Raw genomic sequence first — 19939 nt, forward strand, 5'->3', positions numbered from 1 at the left:
AGAATATCTGATTCATTTCTGTTTTGCTCTCCTTAGTTTGAAACACTGTACAGAAACAAGCTTTATCAACTATAAGTTTGAGTAACACGTTGCTTCCAAACTTTGGATAGAAGAGTTTCCTGCGTTGATTAATAAGATGAGGTTTATTATAAATGTAGGTTCTCTCAAAAATTGTTTAAAAATGTTTATAAATAAATTGTTCTGTATATAAATAATGTATTTTATTAATATGGTTATCTAAAATAGCGTTACAGCAGCTCACTGAAGACAGCAATTGAAAACGGTGAAAGTTAACCTAGCCATCGCTCATATAAAAATGCACGAAAAGAAGAATATTCACTATAAAGATTGATAACTGTTATACAGCTTAGTTTGAAGCCTGAAGGAATTTATTACACATTATTTTGAATGAAGACTAAATAATAATAACAATGCACACAACTTCCGTGATAACAGATATTTCCTTTTACATTATTTTAATATAGCTTAGCTAAAAAAATACAGGTTTTTTGCATTTGATATAAGCAAGTTAACACTCTGAACGGCACAGCCTTTTGAATCTGCTCTTGAAACACTGTATAGAAACAAGCTTTATCGACTATATTTGTATAATTATTTATTTCGTACTTTGCTTTCATATCCTTCTATACATTACAACGATAAAAGATTAGATCATAAAATAAGAATATAGAATAAGATTAGATTATAAAATGATAAAAGATGACTATCAAAGAAACTAAGGTATTTTAAATAACAATGAAATATAATATACCAAATTAGGCAAAAGCTCATTATCTTGTAAAACTTGTCATACCGTTCAACGGGATTTAAGGAGCTTTGCTCTAAGAAGCTTTGTGAGATTTGAGAAACTCATTTTAAATTAATTTTGTAAAGGTAACTTTTCCATGAAACAAAAGCTCCTTTAGCTTGCATTTGTAATAATAAGTCCGCTTTTATGATAAATTTTATCGAAAAATTTTTAAATTTAAAAAGTATATTACAGAAGCACAATTAATGTACTAAATTTTCAAACAGATTGAGTTTTCGGAAGTGCATAGAGAATATAAGTTTTCGGAAGCAAGATACATCATCTCTGGTTTCACCGGAGATTTCAACTCTAAACCTTCCAGTTGTCAGGTGAACGTAACCACTCACAGCGAGTAATTACATTTAGGAATGCTATAGCACCTTAAAATAGTACTATTTTGAACAATGTTCTTACAGTTGTATTAAAATCTGAATTTTGCAATTAAAAATTGAAATTTAGTTTTAGAGTCAGTTTTGTTTATAGAAAAGCTTTAAGCATTTTAGGTGCAAATGGCACAAGTCCTTCTTCTTCAAGAAAAACATTTTTCTGCTTTGCTTGCATTACAATTGCTTAAATATGTAAATAGGGCTAAATGAAGCTACAGGTCTAATTTCATCAGTCAATCGAAAAAGAGAAGAAAACAAACAGAAAAATAAGCTACAAGGTGACAAATTAAATACGTTTAACTATTTTCTGAAAACTTGGGGAAAATAAATAACTAAAATAAAATATATAAATGAATTTTAGCAAACATTTTAACTAAGAGTGAAGGGATTTTCTGAATTAATAAAACTTTTAAGTGCATATAAAGCTTACCGCATGGCGGGAAAGCTTGTCTCCATGATAGAGGCTTTCCTTTCTTGGCACAGGCTGCGGCATAATTGGAGAAAGATAAGCACGCACAAAATTCTGGCTCAATTTCGCAGTCGCAGACGTCTTCCATGCAGTTGGAATAATAACGAGTATAATCGATCAGTGGATGACAGTCTAGGATTAGAATAATTCATAAATTATGAATTGAAATTTATCGAGTTTGATGATGCATTAAAAATGATAAAATTGAAAAGAACAACAAATAATTTACTTAGCAAACATTATATGAAAATTAAAATCATGCTTACTTTGATATATTAAGAATAACAGAAATTTGTACTCAGTAACACTGTTTATAAAATTTTAAATAGGATTATAGTATAATATATTTTATAAAACTGGCTTTCCGTTTATTCAAAACTTATTTTGTATGGGCAAAGTAGTGCCGTTAAAATTAAACTCAAATGTACTGTAACCGCAAGTAATAACTCAAAAATATACTTTATAATAAACCAAAAACGTCTATATAACATTCTCCTCTCATTTTGAGATTGAATTATTAGGAGTGATTTTGCTCTCCTTAGTTTTTAAAATTAGACTCTGCCGCCGTTGACAGTAGACAAAATGCAGTCTCTAAAGTCGCCATGAAATCCTACGCCATTTATAGATTAAAAGCTTGTTTTGAGTATGCGCTCACAGATTACTTAATTAAGGCAGTAAGGTGATATTTAGTTCTTCACCGCTATCACTCAGCAACTAAATGTAAAAACTATTTGTTACTTAGGTTCAATTTTTATAAATATGCTGAGTCAAATGTATATTTAAATCGTATTCGGTACAGGCTGAAATATTAAAAATAATTTAATCCTCTAAATAAAAGGCTAACTTCATTATCAAATTAATTTGCCAAAATTTTGAAAACTCCTACATGGATTATTTTGGGTAAAATCTGATAAATTTTCACCAGATTTTAGCTTTAATTATCAATCTGAAAACACTACCATCTACTAGGAATGTGATCTTTGCTAGCTATCTGATTCAGCGAACCGATTCACTGAGCGAGAGCACTTTGATTGATCAAAAAAGAGCGGTAGCTCTTATAAAGTTCACCTAACGAGAGCTTTTGTTAACATTGGGTCAGGAAATTTCAATTCACATTTTAAGGAAGGAAAGAATGTTTTACCTCCCATGTTAAAAGTGATGAGTTTCATTTTTATCATTTCCCAAGTATTTTAACAATTTTTTAATATTCATTTTTATTGTTAGTTCTGTGTAGAAAGATGTTTTAGGATTCTCAAAACTATGGTTTAAAGAAATCAGTACAGATGGTTGGCAGTTTAACAGAATCAATTCTTCGGATCCCACTGCTCGTTCAATTTATTCGGCTCTTTGTTTCATTCTTTCCCATCGTTCTTCATCTACTCCCCGTTCCCGATCTTATTCATCAGGGTCATTATTAGTGAACGATCAGTCGTAATAAAGGAACCAATTCAGTTCAATCAGCAAATGACTCTTGTTTGATCCTATAAGAGACCGGTTTAATCCAATTCAACCATCTGGTGACTGCAAAGTTGTTATTGAATTAGGTTCTGATACATAATTTATAACCAACCATAAAGGGGAAAACAGCAGCACTGAAACTTTTCTTGAGAGAATAAATTAAGTGGGTGAGGAAATGCAAGAAATTTATGAGAAAAAGTGGACTGCTACTTTAAAGAAAATAGGAAATAAAAACTCAGAAATTAGTGGCAAAAATCAGTTATTGCGTTGTCGTCTTTTCTAGCACCAGTCGTTCCATTGATCGTGATCCTCACTTTATCAGTATCAATATTCAAATAAAAGAATTTTTCCACCAAATGTTATCTCCCTGAATTATTTTTAAAGAAATAATATAGCGATTATATAAAAAATATATACGAAAACACCTTAACTCTCTATCGGAAATTTTAAAGATATGCTATTCTTAAATATTTTGGGATTTTTCTGTTGAATTTTATGCGACGTAAGTTCGAAAATGTAATGTTTGATAAATAAAGTTAAGCCAAGACGTAAATAATAAGCAAACAAAAAAATGTTCTGTAAACCATCTTACTATGAAAATTGAACAGTGATAGGATAAATTGAGAAAAGATTTAAACAAATTAATGGTAACACTTTAGCATTGTAACCAGAATTCGAAACATGTGCTGCTTTAAAATGTTTTGTGATTTTTCTCTGTTGAATTTTATATAGCGTAAGCGTGAAGAAAGTATTGTTTATAATAACAAAGTAAAAAAGACTAAGTTGTGTTAGCAGGTGTGAGTCGAACAGAAGACTGGTAAACTGCAAGCTCACTCAGTGCATAAGAAACTTTAAAAAAAACTCTCAATAGTGACGTCAAAATTTGAATCCTTTCAGAATTTAAAAAAAAAATTGTGTATATTTAAAAAATATATGCAACAGAATATTAACTGATTCGAACACAATTCAGGTAAACATAAAGCTTTTAATGCATAAAGAACATTCCTTAAATGAAACTTTGAGGTAATGTTTAAAACCTTTTAGAAAATACTTTGGTTATATCTTGAAAAATATGAATTAAAAATAATCTTGACATAAAGTTTAGAATCTTTCTTAAGATAATTTCTTTATAATCTATCCTTAGAAATATTTTTTAATAGAAATTTACTTCTTTTCCTCTCTTATCTTTATTATACTTATTCAAAATATATTATCCTAGAAAAGTATGATTTAATATAACTCTATTTTTATAACTCACGTATAAAATCTTCATTGAATATCTAAACATGCATTTATCTTTCATCAATCTCTTACAATTTTTTTAGCGCAAATAACGCATTCATCTTTAATAGTTTCATTTTTATAGGTGATCTTGGATAGAGATTATATCTCTTTGAAAAATGCATAATTTATGCATTTCTAAGAATGCGAAGCAAAACAGCAATAAATATTATTTACAAAATTACAATTCTGATGTTGCAAATTCAGATTTAAAATAAAGAACTTTCAACAATTTCTTAAAGAATTATCAACTGTAGAGTTTAAATACGAATTTAAATTAATATTAATTAGGTATAAAAGATTTAAGAATTTTTAAGATTGAGTTCATATTGTTTAAGTTCATATTAAGAAATAGTTTTTATATTCATAATAAGAAAACTATTTCTTTCGCAAATCAGTAAAATGTGTGTTTGTCTGAAATTACAGCCTTTTCCTACCATGCTTGGATTAGAGAGTTTTATGAAGTCATAACAATCTTCTTTAATTTGTAACTAAATTTGCTCGCGCATTAGATACGTACTATAATCACAAATTTAGACTAAAAAGACTATTTTAATAAACCATGTTTCATAAGAATAAATTGAATTTAAATAAATTTAATTTAAATACAAATTTAATTAATTCTTTGCGCCATTGCTGCAAGTAACGAAATTTAAATTTAAACAAATTTAAATTTTAACAAACATGTATATACGTAAAAAAGCAAATTTAAAGTTAAAATAATTAAAAAATGCGCAAACATATAAAAGATTTAATTTTCGAACTAATCTACAATATCATTTAAATTCAGATAGCATAAGCAAATCAAGTGCAAAACCAAACCAATGAAAATAAATTCACCAATTTAGCAAATTAAAATTAATCTAAAAAATTTTTTTTTAAATGCATAAGTGAATGACTGTTGAGCAGGCAGGAGACAGACTTATCAAAGGTAAGTTGCCTCCAAACCTAACTCTCCAATCATTCAATTCGTCTTTCGTCATTCATGCAGGCAAGGGTAAAAGTCAAAACCTAAAGTAAAGAGTGAAGAATGTCCAAAAAGAAATACCAATAAAGTGGTACCTTTAGAAATTAGCAATTAAAAATTAAAGTTCTAAAAGGAAAATACCAATGAAGTTTTTTGAGAAATAAGCAATGTAAAGTCAAGTATTAAATTTCAAGTATAAAATAAGTTAGTGCGAAGTGCTTCATTGGGACATCAATGATCATTAATGTGTCGTTGAAGAATGTTTAATACAGTTATCATTATTCTTCTGAATTTTCTTCTAAGTAGACATTATTTAAGCCTTCCAGTTGTCTGCGATAGCTTAGTCGCAGGGATGTTTAACCGGTGGTACGCAAGAGAAAAATAGGTGGTACGCAAAGAAGCAAAGTATTTTTAACTATTAAATTCAAAAATTAAAACCCCACATCCTGATTAAGTTATTTCGCTAATACTCGTAAATTTATGCGATCTGAGCTTTGTTCAAGAGTGGTGGTGGTAGTAGTATTTTGTAGTGGTGGTACTAAAGTTTTTCAATTTTTGTTTAGATGGTACGCGTTAATCAAAAGGTTGAGAACCGCTGGCCTAGTCGATAGAAGCTACTTGATGATGGAATACTACAGGAAGCCTTGAAATTTAAATTCCAACTCGACTGTAGGTCTTTATCCATTAAAAGCATATGATTTCTCTTCTAAACTTCAAATTCAAGGAATTATTTTCAACCTCTATTTCCTGATTTTATCGTAAACTAAGTAGATTTAATACCCCGTACTGTGTTTCTAATATTGAGTGTGTATATAGAGGACTATAAGTACTACTGTTACAAAGCCATATAATGTATAAAAACGAAAACTAAAGTCATCTGCAAGTATCTATAATTAAATCTTACCTGTTTTAGCTGTCTATTCATTAGAAAGCTATTAAAATTTAGAAACATATTAATGATGCAATGCTAAAAAATAGTTTCAAAATTCATCATAAAGGGGCACATTTGTACTTTATCCAAATTTGATTGTAAACTGCAGAGTTGATTTATATATTGAGGGAAAAATATGCTTCGTCTCTATGGTCGACTAAGGGCAACTACCTTTTGAAATCATAAAATAGCTCGTTTTAAAGAATCGAGGGTCGTGTTTTCCCTTAAAGCGTTTCGCAACTGGCGGAATATATTTCATATCTGGCAAAACTGATACTTCTCCACAGCAGACCAAATCTTTAAGATATGAAAGAGCCAAAAATCAAACATTTAGGCTAGGAAATTGACCTGCTACTGACGACTTTGTCTTTTGATAAATGGGTTCTGAGCAGTCATTTAGGCAAATGATTGTATGTGGAGGAGCAAATTTTACATGAAAACAGTTCCACACCGCTAACGTGCCTTCAGTGCCAGAGTGATGTCATTTTAAAGCGACGATAAGCACCTCTGCCTGATAAAGAAGCACGTAATGAAATCTACGGGAGTGTATTTTTCAAAGAAAAAGGCTTCGAAATTTAAACATGCAAGAAATATTTACTACATTGTTTATTTAGGTTTATGTAACAAATATTCAAGGAAAAAAAGGGATTTTTGCAATCTAGCTTTTACGAGTGTATATAGTTTTCCCCTTAATTAAAGTAGCGAGAGAAGAATTGAAAAGTCTCAAAAGGTAGCCCATAACATCAAAGATCACGTACTTTTTTCTGACGTCATAGTTAGGTAAGTTCGAGTGGCCTACGACGTCATCACAAATTCGTTTGTTCCGTAAGTTACGGACTGTTATTCGATTCTTAGTAATTTAAATTTTTTATCTTAGTTTTTCAGAAAATTAAATCTGAAAGCTTTCAGATTTAAATAAAAGTTAACATTTAGTGTGTTACATTTAAGTATTAAATATCATGTTCTTCGCACTTAAACCGTACAATTTAATTCAACAGCAATATTGCAAAATAATTTTAAACTGAGCATATGTTTAGAATTTCCGATACAGTCTCGCGCGCTGGAGATAATTTTTTTTTCATTATTTGCTTTGAAATCGTTGAGTTTGTTAATTAACAATGCATTAAAGTATTACAAAATATGAAACTGATAATAAAACAAATTCCAAATTCCAAATCAGGGTTTACAGATGCCCATATTCGTAGGATCATTACGTTATTCAAACTTTGATGGCTCTAGGTACCGGTCTTTTATTACAATGCGTGAAACAAACATACATTTATGCAGATTTTTTTTATTTAATTTCATTTAATATAACACAGGGCGATAATATTTGGTGGCAACAATTCGAAAAGGGATTCGCCGTTTACAGTGAATCGATGCAAAATGCCAAAACGAAATTAATAGCCTTTCTGGGCTAACGCTGTTTGGGCTAATAATAATATCTTACGTTTTCCCGAATGGCAAGATTTGAATGAAACGTAAAACAACTCAAAATCGTGTTTCAAAACTACCCTTTAGGACGATTAAATAAATAAAAGAAAATAATGGAAATAATATACTCAAATTAAAAATGAAAACAATGCTTTTAAATAATTAAAGCAAATAAAGATAATATAATTTTATCTACGGTTACAGCCGAAAACATCGTGGGAGAACTATGTTGGTTTAAAATTCCATTAATTGCTATCAGTTGCATTAATTTGCTATGCTTAAGTTTCCTTCTAACTTTTTCAGCAAAAATTTATTAGTTAATAAAAAATGTGAAAGTAAAAATTATCCTTCTTTACATCTTGCGCTCACAAATCATTATGGGAATATTCATTAACAGTTATTAAAGCATGTATGAAAAAAGCATGTCTTCGATGTTATCGTCATGCGATTATTTGTAGATACTTTATTTTTTACCACGATATTTTCGACGACGATTTTTTTAAACTTGGAAGTTTTTGAACCGCTTGATTCTCGACGATGATGTTTTGTACCACGATGTTTTAGGACTGCGATGTTTTCACTTTGCGATGTTTTCTCCCACGATGTTTTGTAGCACGACGTTTTCGCTTTGCGTAGTTTTCTCCGCGACGTTTTCGTCCACGATGTTTTCGCCGTTATGTTATCGGCGGACACCTTATCTACATAGACGAATCTAATATTTTAATCCTGATCGAGTACACATATATCTAAGAAAACTGCATTTAAGTTTCCATTATAATGTCAACAATTTGGAGCAGCAGTGACATAAGTTTGCTAATTAGGAGGTGCATTTTTCAGATGAAAGGTTTTATAATGATTTTCTGTTTACGTTTTGTTCTTGCTACTATTCTTTACTGAAATATACTTTATGGATCAACTTCATTAAAACCAACTGCTCTAATTATAACTATCGCTTTAAGAAATAGAGGGAAGAAGAGAAGTCAGGGAAATACAAAAATTTGAAAGCCATCAATTTAGAATCAACCTTAAAACCGATCAAGGCACATAAAATAAAGAAATGTTTTTGGTTAATCAAAGTTTTTGGTTCTCAAAGACTCTAAAATAAAATATTTTGTTTCCCAAGTATAATCTGAAACCTTTTTTGGAGGGAAATGAATAAATTCAGGAATAACTCAAAAGTTAAATTATTCCTTTTGCTATTATTTTTAAGGAAAATATTCTAATTCAAAACTAAATTCAGATATTCATGATGAAAACAGAATTCATGATGTTCAATTTAAAGCACAGTACACAATTTGGAGTATGTTCCTAGAAACTGAATATATTTGGAGGGTCCGATCAATGGCGTCATTTGAGAATGCTTTTAAAAAGGAAGCTAACTTGGTAGTTCATATTTTTATAGTTTTTTTAAGACAACAAGAAAACAGTATTTGGGCTAGATTTACATACGACTAGTATGTACAGTATATGGGCTAGATACAAAACTTAAATAATATAAATGTATACAACTTCTACGGTAGTAAAAATCAAAAGAATTTGAACACATGAGCGGAGATATCTATTATCTGAACAACTCAATAATGAGGTTTGACTGTATTCAGAAATTTATATCACATTATAACAAAAACACGATGCAATTTTTAAGCAAAGAAATTAACCATATTAAGTATCATTTGATATGTTTTGGTTGTCAGCGGATATCTAAAATTAGCAAAAGGGAAATGTTACTCACCATGTAATATTTAAAAAAATCCTTGCAATTCGTATAAAATCCTACTTAAAGATAAATATATTACATTCATGGCAAAAAGACAACTGTATATTTACAATAAACTACTAGACATCAAAGAAATTCTGTGTTACAAAAGTAGGCCGTGTTTTGACGTTATTTTTCATCTACGCAGAAAGACAAAAATAATATTTATCATAACATTTATTTATCATAATTTAAAATAAAAGTTTAAAAATATTTTTAAAAATATTTATGCTTACCAGAAAATTCCGGCCCTCTCATAAAATCACACACTTTAGCTGCTATTTCTCTTCTTCCGGGATATTTCTCACATGGTCTCTCCTCTTCGGTAACATCTGGAACCTGTGGTATGTCTTGGCACAATTCTTCTACCATCCACTTTCTTGCAAAGACATTTGCTGTTTTTTCCACATCTCCTTCAGGGGTCAAAAATTCATCTTGCTGATTTTTAGTAAACGTACCACAAAGTCCACGGAGTTGACCAAATAGTTCTACAGGAGAATACACATGAATAGTAGAATCTAGGTCCCAGAGTATTTCTAAACCACTTTTCAAGTGTGCCTATAACGAAAATAAAGCATACTAGCAGATCCAATGCGCAAAATTATTCACAAAATAGTATAATGCAACAAGTAAAATTTGAATTTTAAGGAAATTTGTAATTATCTTCTCTTACAGCATGCTATTAACAATTCTTAGAATCTAAATGCACTTTTTTGCTAAATATCTAAAGTATCATATTTTGTTATGTGAGGAAAATACAGTGCTACTAGAAAGAATTGAGCAAATTTGATAAGGCATAAAGGAAACGATGCACTCGAAAACGATTTACAGTTAACGGAAGAATAAGCCAAAATAATTTTGATTACTGAATTAAAAATTGTTCGAAGTTCATTCAACAAATTTTAACGGAGTCCTTTAGTTGCACAGAAATGCTAAAGTCTTTGGAAAGTTAAGATGTCAAGAAGCTTTCTTTGGTAACTTCTTCTGATTTTTAAAAATAATGTTCTAACTTTTCAATGGATTTAGCCTATGTCTGTGGGGAATCGTGACTTGACTTGAGTGCTGAATATTTTATATAATTTCAGATATTGTTGTTTCTATCAAATGAATTACAAAACCATCCCAGTGTTTCTCTCTGTACGTTTAAAGATATATTTTGCACATATATGTAAAATATAAAAATACGATGACTTTGCTCTATGCGAACAAGCAAACTCTGATTAACTTTTCGCAATTTCCGAATCTTCCCCCTAGACCAATACTTTCGAGAACATTCGAGCATATTACGTAACCACTTCTATGAATGAAGAACACGCACCATTTTGCGTGAGAGACCGATTTCTCCCTCTAAACTGCTGTTAAAACCTATGCTGCTGCTCTTCTCATCTCCCTTTCTTCGAATACTATGACGCAGTGAATTTAAAGTTAATCTTATTTAGTAAAGAATAATGATCCGCTTTTTGACTTGAGTAAAAATATAGAGCTATGAATTTAAATTCTTCGTCATTGGACGCCACCTTACACTCAGCCACAACAATGTATAGAATTCTGATGTGACCAGATTGCTAAGCTTCACTCATGTGCCCGACCGCAAAAATATTACATATATATGCAGGTTATTTCAGTACAAATGGAATACAATTTAGAGGGTGATAGCAAACACAGAAAAAAGTATTTTTCGCGGCAAAATGTGTGGTTGTACATTTAGGCCCTGAAAGATGCTTTCATTTCCCTCCACACATGCAGCTTTTTGCAGGAAAACACAGAGAATGAAGTCCGTCCTGTCCACATTCGTATAACCGATTTATTTCAAGCCATAATTACTATGCATAAGCAAAAACAAATGATGAATTAAAAGCAAATATTCGGCAGAGCGCGATGTGTCTAGTTCAGTGATTATTAACAACTAATATATATCAGCCTAGAGCTGGCAAACCTTGTAATGTGATGATGGAAGGAAAAAGACAGGAAACCGTCCTCTTAATCACAAGTTTAATTGGCTTGAGACTATAAAATTAGATAGCAGGGAAGTTATGAGGTATTTTCGGCCCCCTTTCTGCATGCCTTCATGGTGTAATTGGAGGCATACGTGACGAGTATTCAAGAGATTCAAGTTTCGAATCCTGGCGAGGCATTGCACATTTTCCCATCTCTAAGCATCAAAACTCCTACTGACTCTACAAAGTAAAATCATGCTACAGCAGGGATGCATACAGAAAAAAATGCGTAAAAATGTGCGAAGTAAAAAGCACAAAAATAAAATAAATACACACAAATAGTGAAGGTACCAGGGGGTACGCTTTTAGACGCAAGTTCGAAAATGTAGAACCAATGCTTTTTCCTATGTTATCGCTATTTTAAATTCTGCATACGTTAGTACCACCACTTCAATACCGTTATGATCATTTGTGCTAAAGCATTTTCAGTAAGTCTTCTTTTTACTTCAATTCTTTTTACTTCTTTTTACTTCAATACCTTGTATTATTCATTTTAAAAATAAAAAAAAAGATCCTTCCCTAATAACCTGTGTTTCTGTAAAAAACAGAGGGCACCCGCTAACTTTATAATTTTCAGATACTGTATCATTTTTGAGCAAGATAAACTATTAGCTAATAGGTTCGTTTTCCCTTCGGCTACATTTATTGAACTAAAAAGGATGGACGAATGAGAAAGTTCCTTTCTACTGAAAGAAAATTTGCTTGTAAAATATTTTGCCTGATTCGTGCTTAATGTGTTCATTTGAAGAATTGCATTTTCTTAAAAAATATTCGCCGTAAGTGGACATAGGTGATCTGATTTAAATTTTCTTCCTGGAACAGTGATGCATTTTTCATACGCATTTGAGACTATTATTCTCGTGGAGAACCTGAATTAGAGAAACTTAGAATAGAGATTTAAAAGGTTTTGGATTTGATTTTTCAAAATAAGCTGATCGAATGTTTCCTTTTATGAGTCCTAAACAGATAGTCTGAAAGATTTTGAATTTCATAGCTAAGATATATGTTTATTTAAAATCTTTAAAGTTTTTGAATATTAGTATTTTTTGAAGATTTCGGCTTTGAAACATCTTTTAATGCTTTTATATACTAAAACAATAATTCAACGATTTGCAACTTATTATATACATAATAATAAAAAAGGCAATCAGTGATTTAAGAATTATATTTGATTGAATTGACAACGGCCGGTGACGCAATTAACTCAGAAATGTATGCTGCATGTATATTTTTAATCCATTTTATTATATAATAACTTAAATACAATCCTGCCTACCTATATACTTATTCAGTGAAGGTGTTTTGCTTTTAAATTATTACTATAAAATTCAGTATTTTGCTGTTTCGTTGCAAAAAAAAAAAAAAAAAAATTTCCCCAACTTTTAAAAAAGGCAGTAATAGATAGTGTCATGTTCCTGTTGGATCGATGTTGTTAAATTCTTCGCTTATCTTTTGACTAAAACGGCATAATAAGCAGCCAGTTTCAGTGAAAATGTGCAGACATAATTAGATTGGTTTGAGTAATAAAAAAGCACGCAAGAGCAGGAATGATTTCGTAGAGGACGTTTTAAGGGAAACTTGACTCGTAAGGACCCCCATCTGCCATAAGTGGAAAAGTTGTACATCGATACTCATTGACTAAGAGGATTTGATTTTGATAACTATCAATTTCGAGGAGTTTTACCTAACAATGTTATCAGCTATTGTCCATGAATAATCCATTCTTTAGTTTTTAAATTCTCGCTTTAGTTGTAATTCGCCAGTCGTGTACAAATAAAGTTAGTGAATTTTAACTTTGCCTATGTAAATTAATTTCAGTCAACGTGCTTATGTAAGTTAACTGCAGGTCGATAACTTGCCGAACATTTGCGAAGTAACTCTTATTGAAGTATCGCGTGTTGTGACTTATCTCACTTGTATCACAATCGTACCAGAACGAATCCACGAATTTTTGTCGCAGCGAAGTCTGCCTGGTTGGACTGCCCAGCTCAGTCCGAATTCTCGAAGAGACGGATCCAAGGTCTTCCACCCCTCTTTTCGTGCCACCATACCTCTTTCGGCCAGCCTTGTATTTTAGTATCCCGCCTTGTATCCGCAAAGACAATATACAGGTACAGATTCTAAGCTTTTACCGAGATTCGAACTCGGTTCCAGGGAGAAGGCAACTAGTATCTCTAACCATCATGCTCATAAGGGCGGCTGAAGGTGTCGTTAAGTGAATATATTTTGTATAATAAATAAGTATAGAATCTACAGAGTTAATTACACATAGTTTACGTTCAAACTAACAGTTCCAGGTAAGAGCACGGATAACTGGATGTTAGCTTAAACGTTATATTTGCTCATTAGATAAACTAAAATTAATTTATTAAGTATTAATCATTTTATTTCTTACTCTTATGAATTTCAACAATTACCGAAAATTCAAGTTTTTTTCAAGTCAGAGAAACATTTAAGTTATCTCACCTTCATATAAGAGGAAGTAGCTCTTCCAACGTAAACTCCTGGTGCCATAACAGGAAGGGATGTCATTTCACGTCCATTAACTGTTACCTGTAAGAAAGAAAAAACTATTGCTTTTTAATAAATTAATAATATTGCTTGTTATTAAATTTTATTAATGAATCAATTCTTTTAATATGCAGAAAATGTGCCACTAGGCTTTTACTAGTTTAAATTTTTAAGCTATTTCATTATGTGTACAACTGCCCTGTGAATTTTTGTTATTTTCCTGTCAGTAAACTTTTTTGACTTTGTGTGTTCTTCATCCGCATACTGGACAGGATAGGACAGAGCATTACCGTATTTACTCTTGGACTTCACCGTATTGTATTACAGTTATTACACCGCGATGCTAAGGACTCAACGTAGCACTCTTGAGGGAATACGAGGTAACTTTCCAAAATAAGTCCATAAAATAGTTATTTTGATGAGTACGTACACTAACATAAAGCCTTTCTCCGTAACAGTTATTACCAATATACATACTCCGTTTCGAAATGAGTGTCTTATTTGTATATATTATTTGTATCGAAATAATTGTTCCATTTTAACAAATAATGTTTTTCCCTGTTCTATCATTAATTTCAGGGCATAAGTACAATTTATAAAGCACTATATAACTATATGAGTATAATAAGTATTTATTTAAATTTTATATATATTACAGATTATTTAACGTGTAAGCGAATTTTGTGAACGATCTGAATATAACCATTGCTAACATTAAAAGTTATATATGGATAAATTAAATATATTCGTCGTGAAGAAAATAAATTCATTCTGCTTGAGGAGTATTTCTTGTAAAGGCAATGCATTTAAGCGGGAATAGTTATTAACATAAAATTTAGCACACTAAATGTGTAGGAATGCAAATTAAGAAACTTCATTTTGAATAAAACTGTGCACTGGCTATTAATATAGAAATCCCTTTCATATAAACATTGCAATATTAAATGCTAAGACTTTACTATTTACATACGTAATTATGCTTATATTTGATTAAATTCGCGTTGCAAATTTTCACAAGAAATCCAGGATGCTTTAATTACTTTGTGCAGGAAATTGCGTGACAAAATATTTCAAACCATCTTGCTTAAAGCGCAGCAAAGGTCATACTAAATTACAGAAATATTAGTGGAGGCTCATTTGTCCATGATGATACAGGGGATGTGAACTTCGGAAATATGGTATTCGTTACCCTATAGATATCTTTCCCATTCTAGCAAGCATTCTAGCTTTCTAGCTTCCATTTCTAGGATTTGAAGTACTCTAATTATGGTGCTTCTCAGCAGCATATAATTAAGGTAAGTCCATCTAATTAAGGTAAGTACCCATATTTATTTAAATTTTTATAATCAAAAACAAAGGTTATTCAAACTCTAACAGCTTTCAATTATTGCAAATAATAATAAATTTTCTTCTGTTAGTTTTATTGCTTAATATCAATATAAAATTAAAGGAATTTTAACTAACTGTATTTTAAAAATATGAGTATACTGATAGTAACGTATGTTAACAAAATTACTTTCGAAAAGCACAAGAGTAAGATGGTCCACATAAAATTGTAATCTATTAAAGTGTTTTCCACTTGAAAAACAATTGAAAAGCGCTAGCGTGTATCATTTGATGATTAATACGTGCTGCATAATTTTTAAAAGTAAAAGACAATTTCTTACTTCTATAGTTGATTTTATTTTAACAACAGCTCCTCTGGAAGTATGAACGGTGATTCCTCTAATACAAACCCCGTTTACATAGATATCTTCTCTGCAATTCGTACCGTAATCTAACTGGATATGGAAGTCATCAGATTCAACAAGGTAGTGAGGACATTCACCATGGTAGTCATACATAAGGCCATCGAAGGTGGTAAAATGAGGTCCAGAAACAGAGCACGTTGAAGGACATACGGAATCGGTACACTGCCAGTTCCCATCTTGGCAAACACTGTAAAAGTATTAGAAAAAAAATAAAAATAATAGTGCTCGGCTTCTTTTAGCTCTTATTTACCATTAAATTTCCTTATATTTGTGTAATAACACAACAGCTAGGATTTTTTTTTCTTATTCTAAGGTCAACTTTCAATTTGTTTTGCTAATTTGTGCTGTTCATTGCTTTGCTAACAAGATGTTTCTTACACACTACCGGTTATTTGAGCCGATTAGTCCTTTAATGCGTAAATAAGTAAAAACGACTCATTAGAGAGACAAAAATAAATGTTTAAGTGAAGAGCTTAAACGTAGCTTTATTTATTATTAACGTGGTACTATTATTAACATGGCTTTATTACAGTTTTCATGTGTTTTGGTGAATGTTTTTGAAACCAAAATAAAGTATTTGGTGAACAATTATTTGCTAAAATAACTACGGTTAAAGAAATTAAAATCAAAATCATCCAGAAATTGCTTTTCTGATAAATTAAAGTAAACCCTAGTAAAGAAAATTATTTCTATTTTGAAATAACTTTAGTTTACACAAATAATTTTAATTTTCGGAAAATTCATAAATAAAAATTTAAATCTTAAAACAATAATTGCTCATTTTACCTCGATTTAGTACTTTACATAATGAAATTTTTGTTACAATTAAGTATATTTTTAACCTAGTTGTGACTTATCGTGACACACAGTTTATATAGTAAAGTGCTTAAATATTGAAAATACTTTTGAACGCGATAAGCTAGAGTTTATCTACAGATTAGTAGATACAACAAGAGTTTTACTAAACAACATTCTACATGTTTTACTAAACAACATGCTAAGACGATCCGAAGGAAAAAATAAATATAATTTCAATGAAATGTGATCAAATTAAGTTTTAATGAAATGCATTGAAACATTCTAAACAAAAATACGGCTTAGCTCGCTCCCGGCTGAATGGAATGTCAACAAATTCGGCGCCGCGCTCAACGTGTTAAGGGTTTGTCGTATTATACAAGACCTATCAGGTACTGAAAATTATGCAACAGATAATGAAGGTAGACTCCACTTGATGACTGATCTCTTGTTGCCTTTTTAGATTTTTAAATGTTACCAGAGTGTGAGTTGTGTTGGTTTAACACTCCACTACAATAGAATTTCGCCTCGACCGTCTATGTAATTTTAGTCAAGAAATCCAGTTATACATCCATTTAGTTAATCTCGAAGTTGCACCAGTTGTACTGACTATTATATTTTCTCAGCAGAATCCTGGTTGTAGTGGTGCACTATATGCGAGTTCACAATTCATGGAAATTTTGTCATACGAGACCACACATCGGCCCGATATTTCTCGTATTTCAGTCTAAGAGAATTAGTGCATAGGCTAAACCCCTGACTGTATGTGAGCATTTGCAAGTGCCGGCGCACCTGAGGAAGAGGGACTTATTGTACTCCCTGTTTCTCTAGGCTGGAGAACAACACTGATGATATAGCCGAAGTAGGATGCTAACAATTAAAGAGTTTTCAGACATATTTCCGTAGTTCCTGTTTTGCCCGATGACGAATAATCGTTATAAAATGTACAATACAGTTCAGCAAAGACAGTAGATCAAAATTCACATTTTTCAATTTTTGCCGGAGTTATTTTTACCTCCCTCCCAAAAAAATGAATTTATATTTTAGTGGAATAAAACATTTTTTTACAATAACAATTTAGGCATCGTACAGCAATGTAAAAACACATTTTCTTTAAGCAAAAATCCGAAGCTTTCGAATGAGAAATTTTCTGATTCATCGCACAGAAATTATTTTCATTCTGTCTGAGAAAACGAAATTGCTTCTTCATACATACGGATCTAAAAGACCAGATCTCAAACCTAAATAAAATAATGTCTTGAATGCAGGAAAAATATAACAAATAAGAAATACGAGAATTGTATAGTAATGACCTCGCATTAAGTGGTATAGTTCTTCTATTTATTATATTCATTTATTTTAAATTTAGAGAATGAATTTGCATTCTATTTTAGTTCATATTGTTTTCCTATTCTCTTTTATATTATACTAGTCGCTACGCGGCCAGCCTTCTTCTGGCTTTTACATATACTGGAAAAATGTCTAAAGGGAACACCAAACATTAAATTTAAAAACTGCACAGAATTTTACTCTGCAGAACAACCTTATCAAATAAAACAACAATAAAAAAACACAAATTTCATTAAAATTGTATTACATATAAAAAATTACAATGATTTAAGCAATATCCCTTAATATAAATATTAATTATCCTAATAAATAAATTAATCAATTTTCCGTCGTCTTCTCTCAAAAACCTCTATATCCAAGAGAAACATTAAATTAAAAAACTACATAGAATTCACTCGAATTTTGAAAACCATCGCTTTGAGGTGCACTGTCTCTTCCCTAGACGCACCTATGTAAAATTTCATAGCCCTGAGTCTATTAGCTTATGCGCAGTACGAACGAAAGACACACACATAGACAGGCTCTTCCTTTTATATACAGAGAGATCAGTCTCATAATCTATTTAGTCATCTTAAAGCGGTTTGTTATGGCGCTGGTAAAAGCTTAACATTATAGTGAGACAGAAATACATATAAGGAAAAGAGAAACACTCCGTAAAACGTAAACCGTTTGTTTTTTGTGATTCAGTGTCAAGAGTGAAACGATATTTTGTATTTAAGATTTTGGTCCAAGGTGCGAATTTTTGGGATTGTGATGGAATCTTGCATGTCGATGTTTTAATAAATGTTCTTATTTTGTGTATCTGTTACTGGCTTAAAGTTAGAAAATCTTTCGCATCACAAGGCATTAAAACTTCACTGATAACTAATAACCAAATTGGAAATTCCTTGTTCTTAATATAACGTAAATTTTTCAGATTTCATAGGAACTATAAATCCTCCTAAATTTCGTCTTCTACGGCTTTTGAAATTTATTCATAAATTTAGAAACGAAAATCTAGGTATATATAGCATTAAGTGAAGATAACTCTCTATGCTTATAAACGGAGAACGGTATTATATTTTAATTGATATTATTATAAAAAAAAATGTCTTATTATGAAACAAATAATGCTTCCCATATTTTTCTTAGCTTTTTATATGATTGGGCATTTCTTTTGTTTTGAGAAAGAACCTCAAAACGTTATATTAATATTTATTAAATAACTAGAAGAAAATAATTAAATAATTAGAATAAATAAAACAAATAAATAATTAGAAAAATTACTGAGTAATTAGAAAGAAAAAAAATTGTAACTTCATCACTTTTTGATATAAACTGAGACAGAATTTGCAGTTTTCAGTACTTTTATGAACATATTTTTTTTCAATTATTTTTATCGAAATTCCTTCTACGTTGATGTCCAAGAAAATGAAGAACATATTTTAAGCTATTAAGTCACGTTGTCTATTATTCGTTTAGCAAATTAGACATCAAGTTTTTTATTTTCTCAGTCTTGCCCATTAATAACGAATATATAGCTAACGATAAAAAATAAATGTTATAACAAATTGGAACGAAAAATCAGGAAATCCAGTAACAAAATCCAGAAAAATTGTTAAATTTTAAATTTTCTGTGAAAAATAAGAAACTTTAGGAAAGAAAATTTTAAGCTGAAATAAACTTAATAATAACAATGCGGATAATTTTATTTTTTAAATTTTGGAATCTGCTTTTTTCTGTAGCACTTTTGAGAAAATTTTGCAACTTGTGAAATTTTCAAAAAACACACTAAGCACTTTTGTCACTGATAATTGAATCTTTCACAGTCTAAAAAAATTTTGGTTATGCAAAGTTTACCTAATTCTAGCATATTTGGTTACTTTAGTTTTATTTTTACTTTCATGAATAATAGTTAGGTTGAGAAAATTTCATATTTATCTATGCCATGCTTTCCAAGATTTACCTATAATTACTACGGAAGAGAATATTTAACCCAAACTCTTGCATTCTTTCAGTTCATTGGTCTTTCAACCTAATCTAATTATTACGTCAAGTAATTAATT

At 30.6% G+C, this 19939-nt stretch overlaps 1 protein-coding gene across 3 annotated transcripts in view; it reads right to left on the reverse strand.

The window, feature by feature from the left end:
* The window catches only part of LOC118189478 (hemocytin-like), a 728690-nt gene that overhangs the window by 454429 nt on the left and 254322 nt on the right, over positions 1 to 19939 (reverse strand). For all 3 annotated transcript variants that reach the window (XM_085820839.1, XM_085820840.1, XM_085820838.1), the window contains exons 27-30: positions 15666 to 15936; positions 13954 to 14040; positions 9727 to 10048; positions 1625 to 1795 (exon numbers count right to left, since the gene is read on the reverse strand). In XM_085820839.1, coding sequence (XP_085676965.1) covers positions 1625 to 1795; positions 9727 to 10048; positions 13954 to 14040; positions 15666 to 15936 — 851 coding nt within the window. The remainder of the gene's footprint in view (positions 1 to 1624; positions 1796 to 9726; positions 10049 to 13953; positions 14041 to 15665; positions 15937 to 19939) is intronic.

Source organism: Stegodyphus dumicola, chromosome 7 (assembly GCF_044657685.1).
Source record: "Stegodyphus dumicola isolate Sdum_Otavi_A_Nest chromosome 7, ASM4465768v1".
Taxonomy (NCBI): Eukaryota; Metazoa; Arthropoda; class Arachnida; order Araneae; family Eresidae; genus Stegodyphus; species Stegodyphus dumicola.